General features: G+C 39.1%; 1 protein-coding gene across 1 annotated transcript in view; it reads left to right on the plus strand.

Moving 5' to 3' along the window:
* The window catches only part of TXK (TXK tyrosine kinase), a 47338-nt gene that overhangs the window by 17217 nt on the left and 18061 nt on the right, over window positions 1–12060 (plus strand). The window contains exons 6-9 of the mRNA XM_065878175.1: window positions 1110–1189; window positions 2127–2254; window positions 6805–6879; window positions 9603–9774. Coding sequence (XP_065734247.1) covers window positions 1110–1189; window positions 2127–2254; window positions 6805–6879; window positions 9603–9774 — 455 coding nt within the window. The remainder of the gene's footprint in view (window positions 1–1109; window positions 1190–2126; window positions 2255–6804; window positions 6880–9602; window positions 9775–12060) is intronic.

The raw sequence follows: 12060 nt of genomic DNA on the forward strand, positions 1-12060 counted from the left end.
ATGGTGTGAGAAAGTAACCCAGTTTGATTCTTTTGCATGTAGCTGTCCAGTTTTCCCATTGCAATTTATTGAAAAGGCTGTCTTTTTCCCATTGTATATTCCTGTCTTTTTTTGTCACAGATTATTTGACCATATAAGCGTGGGTTTATTTCTGGGCTCTCTATTCTTTTCAATTGGTTCAAAAATTTGACCAGAAAATGAGGCTTGTTTCTTGGTAAGCATCTGGAAAGAGAAGGAGAAGATGTATTACGTTCATCTTGAGGAGATGCTGTTTGGATCGTGCAGTTCTCAAGCAACCCACCAGCACTTGATAAGTGTAAGCTTTCACGGGTCTGCCAAGATTCTGAGATATTTTCCTCTTCATGAGTGTAAGTGCACTTAATAAGGGGAAAACTTTTTTTACGGTATCAAACTAAGCCAAACCGTCAACTTTAAGCTTATTTGAAAGCAATTTTCAGCTTTAGTGGAGTTTCCCAAAGAATGTCCATGGGGATCCAATTGATAATGTACCATCAAACTTATTATAATATTCTTCGCTCCTGCCATTTCTCCTAATGCCTCTCCTGTACCCCTAGAGCAAGCAGAATGGCTGTCCTCACTCTTCTCTCCAGACTCTCCCAAGTCTATTCTCTTTCCATCCATATCATGAACTCTGGTCTCTCTTTCCATTCCTCATCTTCCCAGATGTATTCCTCTCTGCCTCCTTCACCCTCACTTACCATGTTGTTTCTTTTCCTCTAAAGAACAATCCTGTCAGTCTGTCTCAGAGTTCTTCTTATTCATCAGCTATTTTTATCTATTATCTTGATCAGTAGAACAAAAATAACTAAATGGTGGGGCACAAGGCTGTCAAATGCAGAATTCTTAGAAAAATCAGGAGCAAAGTTTTAAAATACTCATGCATTGCAAATTCTTGTCCCAATTATATTTTATTTTATAGTTATGACATTTAAGTCTATAAAGGGTTTAAGAGATAACATTGTGTGTACTTGTAAAAACAGTATCATCCTTTTATAGTAAGTCAGTATAGCTTTGGTTTTCATTATTGAGATGTTTGTCTTTCTTCCTAATAAGGAATAAACTTGTACAATGAATGAATTGTTTTGCAGTCTAAAGAAGGTGCATTTATTGTCAGAGATTCAAGACATTTGGGATGCTACACCATTTCTGTGTTTATAAGAGCTGGGAGGTAAGCAGTTGTGATTTTGATCTCTCTAGAAATAGCAATCCCTGCGACAGTCATTGTTATGGAGACACCATCACATAGAGAATGCAAGTGAGAGCCTAGCATAGAAAATTGCTGGCCTGGAACTTGGGACAACTAATTGGTTCAAATTTTATCCCCTAACGAGCTCTGCATGTGACATTGGATAAATTACTTCAACTGTCTCATCTCCTTTTCTCAAGCATCAAGTAAGGAGATTTGATTAGTTGTAGAAGGCACTGCTGGTGCGATTCTCTCCTCACCTTGGTTTACCCCTGGGTTACCCTGCAGAGAGCTCTCTTGTACTCAGAAAGCTTCCTGTTTCTTTCTGCCTGAGGATGTTCTCTGGCTGCGGGTTCTTGTGGTCCCCAGGGGTGGACTGGAGGTACCTGAGAGTTAGCTTCCTAGGTGACCCTCCATCCATGAGGAGTGGAGGATAAGCCCTTCAGCTCCTTTGCACTTTAGTGGGAAGACTCTGAGGTATGTTCCACAGACTCTCATCTCTTCCTAGAGGGATTAAGCCCCAGCTGCCCATAGCAAACCTGCTCATCAATACACCCGATACTGGTTTTCCTCCCTCCTTTGTCTCACATCTCTCACAGTGCATTTATTCATTCATTGAACTGATACTTGATTCAATAAATGCTCATAAGTGTCCATTACGAGCTGTACATTTTTGGACACTAGACTTGTCACCTAGACAACTTTCGCTGAAGTTATGTTTGAATCTAAGACCCCAGTACCATAGCTGAGGAATTTTCCTGGGCTGGGGGTGCAGCTGTTGAATTTAATCCTATCTGCTCTTCAATGTGTAGTGTTACTAGGATATGAGTTTTAGAGGTGGAGTCCTATTGCTTAATGATTGACTTGGTTCCAACGTGGTCTTTTGCTTGTTTATGAACTCAAATTTTACTGATTGTAGAAGTATGGAGGCTACCATCAAACATTATCAGATTAAAAGGAAGGACTCAGGACAGTGGTACGTGGCTGAAAGACACCTCTTTCAATCAATCCCCGAGTTGATCTGGTATCACCAGCACAACGCAGCTGGTAAGTCAGAAACTTCAGGCTGGGAGAGTCGGGGAGCCAGTCCCCAGAGAGGCAGTGTATCTCTGGTCAGACACTTAACAGGACCAAATATCCCTGTAGAAATGTTTAAGAGTCGAAATACAACCTGTCTTCTGTGCAATTCTCCTCCTCATTGATGCGTTTTTGTTTTTTCTAGTCAGGTGGCAAGACGTAGGTTGATTTTTTTTTTTTACATTTCTGCCAGGTTGGAAAAATGATAGATGACAAGGAAGCAAAAGGCCATTTAGTCATTATGCCTCTGTTCTTGAAATTTACATGGAGCTAAATGTAATAAAATTTCAAATGTCCTAAAGGCTCATTCTTTTTTCTCTTTACCCCTCTAAATTTGCTCTTAACTTTAGAAAGTTGCAATAGAAAATTACCCTTAAACGTCTCATCGTCTGTTCTTTCTTGTATGGAAAACAGAAAATGTTTTACACAGGACACAGTCTTACACAGTTACTATTTGACTTGAATATACCAGAGGCATATTTAACCCCCTTTCCCAGCTGTAATTTGTAATAATGGCTATTTTTGCAAACCTATCATCTATGGAAAGATGTAGAATTCCAGAAAGTTCCAACACGATTACAACCACAGCTCTGGTCTTCAGCCCTCGTCCAACCTGTACTGGACTACTCTGAGCCTATGGGGGGAAATCTCCTTACCTCAGTGTTATAGAATTTGGAACCCACTGTAACTTCCATATTCTTTTGACTTCTTGAAGTACTTGCAGTACTTTTTTTAGATTTTTCTCATGAAAAGTTGTGATGCCCAAACAAATCCCTTTTGGAAAGCGGCCACTTTTCCATTACACTGGTTCTAAATATCAGGAATAAATCCAAGGAAGTTTTTATTCTCTTATGGAGTGAGTCCACTTGGGTATTCCTGATGGTCACTGGGCGTTTGGTTAGAGAGGAAGTGGCAACATGTCTGAGCGGGGCCAGTGAGGACATATTTGTGGCTAGAGATAGAAACCCTTAGAATCAGGAGTTTTCTTCTTCACACTCTTCTTTCCCCTTCCTTCAAAGAAAAAATTTAAGAAACAGAGTGGTGGTGGTGGTGACGTTAAAAAAAATACCGAGGCAGATCAGGATGTGCTGACCTGAAAAGATGTTAGTGATAAGTTGCTTAGTAAAGAAAAAAAGGTGCAAAACAGTATATTTATAGTCTTACTTTTGAAAAGTCAATATATAGAAATACGTGCATACATAGAAAAATCCTGTTACAGTTTAGGTAATAATTTTTAAACTAATAAGATTATAACAGATTACAAGCTGTTAATGTTTACCTCTGGGGAATGAGACTGGGGGTAAGGGAAACTTATTTTCTGCTTTGTAGATTGTGCTAGGGTTTTAAAAAATTACAATGTATATAAATTATTCTTATAATGTAAGAAATACCACACAGATAACTTTTAAAATTAAAGCTAGATCGAATGATAAAAAAAAGAAAAACAGGGGTTGAGAACTTCTAACTATGGCAGCTGTTTATTAGGGAGAAAAGAAAGTAGAAAAGAGATAAGACAGAGAGAAAGAAGGATGATAAGAGGAAAGGCATGGGACTCAGAAATAGTTGATATTTACTGAAGACTTACTTTGGACCAGACCCTATTTTATGTATATTTATTTATTTAATCTTCAGAGAAATCCAACGAGGTAGATGCTGTTGATGTCTCTATCTTACAGAAGAGGAAACTGAGGCATGAGTTGTGCTCAAGGCACACCGTTAATAAGTATTTGCACTGAGATTTGAATTCACAGAAATCTTTGAAACCATTGGAGCCGTAGAACCTACTGGCTCCAGAGTCTGTGTTTAATGACTGTCATCTCCTCCAGAAAGAGGCAACTTAGATCATTGGAGGATCCAGATGAGGCTGTGAATTGAAACCCATGACTATCCCGTCTACTTTTTGACTTCTGATCAGTTTAGCTCATGACAATCCATCTCTTTACCAGAAGTAATGACAATGCAAAGAGAGTGACAGACTTTTTTTTTTTTTTCTATCAGAGAGACAAACCATCACTAAACCACTGGTAGTAATTCACAGAATAAAAATATTTGGCAAACAAAAACTTTGAAGTTAGAGGAAGGTGTTAGGGTCTTAAGGAAATTCCTATTATGTTCTTTATTTTGATCATGTGTTATAGAGTCCCAACTTCATGAGGGCTCTAACCCCAACTAGGTCTTCAGAGTCACTGGTAAGCATCCTTTCCTGTTTTCTGTTCAAACTTTTACCATTCTCCTCAAGACCCCCTTTCTAGTATTATCCACTGCCCATGAGTAAATTGCCCAACCATCTACTTCATTAAGAAAATTGAAGTCTAAGGGGTACAAACTATTATGTATAAAATAAGTTACAAGGATATATTGTACAACACAGAGAATATAGCCAATGTTTTATAATAACTGTGAATGGAGTACAATCTTTAAAAATTGCAAAACACTACACTACACCCGTAACTTACATAATATTGTACATCAACTATACTTCAATTGCATGATTCTCCTGCCTGGTAGACACAGATACCTGCAATCCCACATGCCCTGAACTTCAATGAGGAAATGGAGCTCTTCATCTTATACCGCTACTTTCCTTCCAAATTTACTCTTCCTGGTGTATCATCATCAGATAATCGTATCATCGTCTTGCCAATTACAGGGGCTGGAAACATGGAAGTCAGAATAGATACATCCATTCTCCTTGCACTTCTCATTAATTTCCAAGTGCAATGAATTTCATGTCCTATATATGTCTCATGTAGGTCCCTGCCTCTCCCTGTGTACTAGTACTGCCCTAATCATTGTTCACTTAGATAATTACAGTGGCCTCTTCACTGGTCTTGTTGCCTTCAAGGTTGACTTCCTCTTATCCATCCTCTATACTGATGCCAGAAGGATGTATCAAAATGTAAATCTGACTACACCACTCCCTTATTTAGGATCTTTCAATGGCTCCCTCCCACCTGCAGGAAGATGGAATGCTCCTTTGCAAAGCATACAAGGCCTTGACCACAACCAGAATATAACCTACCTCTCATGTATAATTTCTTGCCCCTTCTACCTCTCACTCTTTGCTCAAATAGCTCTTCCTGCATCATACCTCTAAGTATCAATATCTCATGCTACTACCTCTGCCTACAATGTGGACTCCTTTTGTCAGATCCATCTCAGGTATCATCTCCTGACAGAAGACTTCTTTGAATCCAACAGTGTGCGAGGTGCTCTTCCTCTGTGTCCCAGAGCACCTTGCGTATCTTCATCACAGAACTTACTCCTTTTACATTGAAATTGCCTCTCTCTGCCTGTCTTCCCTCACTGAGATGGAGCCCCTGTGTGCAGAGTCCTCATTTTCCTCATCTTTGGTCCTCTGGAATCTTTGGGATCTACTTAGAGAAGTGTCTTGCACACAATGGGCACTTAATAATGCTGCTTTCTGTTCTTATGTTGGCCAAGTTTGTTCCTGTCTTCCAGCCTTTGCACATGCTGTTCCATCTGCCTGGAATGCTGTTCCTTCTGATCCTTGTAAGATGGCTACTCATCCATCAATGGCAGCATAGCTGTCGTCTTGTCAGAAAGGCCTTCTGTGGGCACTCATTCTAAAGAAGCTCTATTTCATCTACTCTACTTCATCTGCTTCATCTACTCATCATCTGCTTCTTCTTGTGTGTGCATGTACTTCTTTATTTTCTCTGTTCCCACTGGAATGTAAGCTTCATGAGAGTAGGGACCATCGCTGTCTTACTCACTGCTGTCTCCCACCATCTAGATAATGCTTGGCACAAAGCAGTCTTTCAAGAAATGCTAGTTGAAGAAATAAATAATAAATGTTTGTTGAACAAAAACTGAAATTGACCCTATGGAATACTACATGTGGACCCAATCAAGAGAAGTCTCATTACTCTACCATGCTATTAAAAAATAATAATAAACTACTCTCAAGAGGAGGATGGGGAAATGGGTACACTTAGACACTGTTGGTGGTTGAATGAATTAGTACAAACTTTCTAGACACTCTTTGATCAGGAAGTCACATTTTAAGGAATTTATGCCTGAGGCAATAATTTGAGAGGTGCATACAGATATATGTTCAAAAATATACAGCATATTTTACAATAGTGAAATCTTGGAAATAATATTAAGGTCTATTTATAGTCATTGACACATGTCAATTACATTTTGAGAGTAAAAATCTTGGAGCAAAACATTTACATTTCTGTGAAACATATCAGATGTTTCAAACACGCATAAGGAAATTTTTGTGAAGATGTTCTCCAAAGTGATAACAGTGTATCTCTGGATACTAAGATTTTGTAAGGGACCTTTATTTCATCTTTGTATTTTCTTGGATTCTTTAGTTTCTGTTCAATGAGCGTATATTATTTTGTGAAAAGTGTTTTTCTAATGGGAAAAATAAGCAAACAGACTAACTGTAGAATGCTTTTTTGCCAGAGCACTATATTCTAGTATATTTGGCTTTTTCTTTTGTACTAGTAACTAGGACTGAAATGCTGGCTTTTTTTTCTCCCCAGGGCTCATGTCCCGTCTCCGCCACCCAGTTGGGCTGATGGGCAGTTGTTTGCCGGCCACAGCTGGTTTTAGCTATGGTAAAGTATGCACATGTGCTCAAGTAAAAATCAAATCCAGTGAAGAACCTACCCCAAGTTCCCTCTATGTTCTTTAAATTCTCAGCTCTTTTGAGGTAGAGTCTGTCTAGCTACATTTCTCTTCAAAGTTTAAATCTCCCTTCTGAGATGTTTAAATATATGCAGCTCCTAAGGGTATTTAAACTTTGGGGGAAAATGTTTCACTTTTACTTCAAATTTCATTATACATTATTTGGAACCCTTTTGATAAATTCCGGTTCTTTTTATTTGAACGTTTGGGTTGTTGCTCTCTGGTTATGTGGGTGGCTGGGAAATGACTTCTCCCCAAGAGAACCTGCTAAAATGAGTTGCTAAAAGTGTCCTTGTCACCTTTTTCGAATAGAACTTGGACCAAGTTTGATTTGAGCTATTTTCTAGTGAATGTGATAGTTGCACATCTGTGAGAAAAAATAAGAGCCAAAGAATCCTGCTTTCTAATTTGGTGATACTTTATTTCCTTAAATTTATCTCATTAGGGGGACTCAGAATATACTGAAGAAAAAAAGATAACACAATTATTGTGTAGCAGATAAGCAGGACTCAGGGTCACTGTGAATTGGGATGGAAAGGTGATTTCAGGGTGTTATGGGTGCCTAGATTATTCCTCTGCCCCATAAATACTATATGTTTTAAAAATTCTGTCATTAGCCATTTATCTAAGTTAAACATGGTCGTTTTTTTGTTTGTTTGTTTGTTTCGCGGTACGCGGGCCTCTCACTGTTGTGGTCCCTCCCGCTGCGGAGCACAGGCTCCGGACGCGCAGGCTCAGCGGCCATGGCTCACGGGCCCAGCCGCTCCACGGCATGTGGGATCTTCCCGGACCGGGGCACGAACCCGTGTCCCCTGCATCGGCAGGCGGACTCTCAACCACTGCGCCACCAGGGAAGCCCAAACATGGTCGTTTTTAATTAAAAAATAAACTTTTCAATTTTTCAATATCCAGAAGAGTGCACAGTTCGTAAGTCTAGAGCCTGAGTAATGTTGTCTGGTTTTGACTACCTTATATAAATGAAATTGGACACCGGGCATCCATGTCTGGCTTCTTTCTTCCATCCTTCCACATGTGAATTCACCCACCATGCTGGGTGTGGTTGGTCCACATGCACTGCGGTGAACTGCTCCGTTGCAGGACTACACCGCAATGGATTTGCCCATCCTTCTTCAGATAGCCTTTCGGGTTCTAACCAATGTTTGGCTTTTCTAAATAATATTATTATGAACATTCTTGTATGCCTTTTGATAACGTTTAACACACACATATGCCCCGACAATGATGGATATATACTTAAAAGTAGAATTGCTGGGTCGTAGAGTATGAACATACTCAGATTTAGTCAGTTTTCTAAAGAATTTATACCAGATTATACTTTAATAAAGAGGGTATGGACGTTTCAGCTGTTCCACATCTTTGCCCTTGCCAATATTTGGTATTCTTGTGGTTTTTGCTTGGTTTGGTTTGGTTTCTGTTTTCATTTTAGCCAATCTGGTGCATGTGTAGTGGTATCTCATTTTGGTTTAAATATGCATTTCCCTGACGACTAATTATGTTGATCAACTTCTCATAGGTTCAGTGACCATTTGGATATTCTCTTTTGTGAGAGAATACACTATTCAAGTTATTTTTAACCCTTAAAGAATAGGATTATCTGCCTTTTCCTAATCGATTTATTCTTACTTTGAATAGGAATTCTTTGTTGGTTATATGTTTTAAGAAATATTTTCTCCCCGTCTGTGGCTTACCTTTTCATTTTCTTAATGGGGTGTATTTGATAAATAGGATTTTTATGAAATTTAATCTATCAGTATTCTCCTTTATAGTTATATTCTGTTGAACAAATCTATGTCAGTCCCAAGGTCATGAATATATTCTCCCATGTTATTTTAAAAACACACCTACTATTGGGAAGGGGAGTACCTTGCAAAGCCTGGTGGTACAAGGGGTCACTGGCCATTACAATTCTTTTAAATGCATTATTTTAAAGTTCCAGCAGATGGTGGTGTTGCTGTATAAAAGTGGTTACTAAAAAGTTAAGATTTAATTCTCAGTTTTCCAAAGGGTTATTTTAAAAACAGTTCTTTTTTTCTTGATTTACTTCTGTAGAGTGAGAAATATTCAGTAATGCAAGCATCATTTCAAACATACACTTAGATATAGGTTAGAATCTTAATATTGAAAATATTTATCAGGTGAATTGATTAGACTTTTCGCAAAGGAGAAAGGGCAGGAAAGCCCTTTAGGGGTGGGAGTGGGCAAAGGAACAATAAAAGAAACTGAGATGGGGGACCCCAAATTTTATCTAATCTCACAAGTTTACTCACCAGGATAAAAACAGACTGGGGACATAAATATTTAGGCTCCAGGTCTGGTTTCGGCAGGTTTAGTTTAGAAAGGCACAGAACTGTTTCATCCTGGGTCTCTCTGGAAAGAGAAAGCATGTTTTGATATCCATAATTCCTCTCCAAGTAAGTGAGGTTTGTATTTTTATACTTGAATTCTGGAATTATACTTTTAAGCCACAATAAGAGTATTAAAAATGGTTACAGGTCCTTTCCACTCATTTATAAATTTTTTAAACCTCTCTGAAAAAGAAGAGAATAGGTTGAGAAAATTCCTAAATCTTTTCTAGCTCTAAAAATTTAACATGTTTTTCCTTATTTGTAATGTGGATGTTTTACTTTTCCAGAAAAGTGGGAGATAGATCCATCTGAGTTGGCTTTTGTAAAGGAGATTGGAAGCGGCCAGTTTGGGGTGGTCTATTTAGGCCAGTGGCGAGCACATGTCCAGGTAGCTATCAAGGCCATCAATGAAGGCTCCATGTCTGAAGAGGATTTCATTGAAGAGGCTAAAGTGATGATGTAAGTACATACAATACCCAGATAAGTATCGTACAACATCCTGGTGTCATAGAAAGAACACAGATTTTGGAGTCAGTCACATCTGGATTTGTGTCACAACTCTGCCCAAGCTAGTTGTGGGACCTGGGCAAATTATTTGACCTCTGTGTGACCTGGGTGAGTTATTTCACTTTTCTAAGCCTCAATTTCCTCACCTGTAAAATGGGGATAACAATACCTCACTCACTGGATCAGCGTGTGAACTGAATGAGATAATCTATGAAAATGACATGTAGGTGTATTCTTTTCAGCTCAATAATAGGTGCTGAATGACTACATTTTTTTCCTTTTCCCAGAAGCAAAAATCTTGATTTTGTCTAAATAGTAATATAAGGATATACTCTTTGCTTTCAGAGAATTCGAGAATCATGAGGTCTAACAGAAGTGGCTCTTTGCAGATCATTGGATGCTGCTCTTAGCTTCTGGAATTTCCCAGATTCAGCCTTTTGCCTCAGTCGAACCTGTGGCTATGGTTTATGTCAGTAACCTGGGCTGGACCAGGATAGGCCAATAATTTGGCACAATTCAAATCAATATTCTTTAAGTACTTGTTGAGAACATTTACTTAGAGGAAAAGCAATGTGGTAAAAAAGGAAGACTGCAGGTGGCATTACCTAGATTCTGTTTTATTATCCAAAGCGATTTAGTTCTCTTCCAAATTTGCAGACCCCAGTTGACAAAAACAAAAGCAAACCCCCCAAGACCAGTGGTGATTAACTTGATCCATTATTTGAAGGCAGAGCAATGTGTCTCTTGGGCCTCTCAACCCATACTCCAAGTACTATCAAAATATTCTTTCCATCCTCTTAGAATAAAATGAATTCTGAGAGAAGTTAACGATAAACACAACTTTCCAGTGGTATCAGTTTCTCAAAGATGTTCTTGTGCCCCTTGGTTACCCTACTGGCCTTTGCTCCCTGATACTACCTGCATCAGACCATGGTTTTCCTACATCTAAAGGACAGACAAAAATTATATTCCTGTGTATTGGATTAAATAGGTACAATAAGAAAAGAACGAAGGGGAGACATATGATTCAGGGAAAGTTGAAGTCGTACTAGAATCCCTATCAAAAAGAAAGAATCAGAATTTAAATCCCCCTTCTGAGATGTTTAAATATATGCATCTAGGGACTTCCCTGGCAGTCCAGTGGTTAAGATTCCACACTCCCAAGGCAGGGAGCACGGGTTTGATCTAAGGGGAACTTAGATCTAAGGGGAATCTAAGGGGAACTAAGATCTAAGATCCCGCATGCCACGGCCAAAAATTAAAATAAATAAATAAACAAACAAATCTATGCATCTCATAAAGGCAGTTTAACCTTTTGGGGAAAAGGTATCACTTTTACTTCAAATATCATAATACATTGTTAGGATCCCTTTTGATAAACTACAGTTCTTTTTATTTGAATGTTTGGGTTGTTGCTCTCTGGTTACTTGAGTGTCTGAGTGGAGTGTGGAGAAGAGAAATAGTTCCTGGCAGTTTATGGAGGCAGGAATGAGGCTACATGCTTATTTTTAAGTCATTTCAGATGGACATAATGTGTTCTTGGGTTTGAGCACAGTTGATTTTTTCTCCTGATTTTTTTTTTTTTTTTTTTTCAGTACGCAGGCCTCTCACTGTTGTGGCCTCTCCCGTTGTGGAGCACAGGCTCCAGACGCACAGGCTCAGCGGCCATGGCTCACAGGCCCAGCCGCTCCGCGGCATGTGGGATCTTCCCGGACCGGGGCACGAACCCGTGTCCCCTGCATTGGTAGGCGGACTCTCAACCGCTGAGCCACCAGGGAAGCCCTTTTCCTGATTTTTTGATAGCGAGGCAGGAAAAGTCCTATTCTAATGTCCTTTTGCAAATACATTCATCTTTAAAAAGTTAAATAGCTGACATACATTGGGCTCTATCTGCCAAGAATATACAGCTTGGCATATTACCTTCCTTTTTGTAAGCATACAGCTTAAATGTCACCTCTACCAGGAGATCTCCCCTGTCTACCCTGTTTAATTGGCAGTCACTCCCCCAAATGCTTTCTGTTGTATCACCTTGTATTAGTTCCATCAAAGCACTTGTCACTACTCCCAAGCTTCACGTGTATTGGTTTGTTTCTCCCCCAGTAGAACATAAGCTCCATGATAATGGGACCTTATTTATCTCTCTTCTACAACCGGGTGAGTGCTTAAAATAATAGCTAACATGTAGTTGGTGTTCAACAAATATTTGTGGATTATTGAATGAGTTAATGAATCCTCACC

This window comes from Phocoena phocoena, chromosome 5 (genome assembly GCF_963924675.1).
Source record: "Phocoena phocoena chromosome 5, mPhoPho1.1, whole genome shotgun sequence".
NCBI classification, from domain to species: domain Eukaryota; kingdom Metazoa; phylum Chordata; class Mammalia; order Artiodactyla; family Phocoenidae; genus Phocoena; species Phocoena phocoena.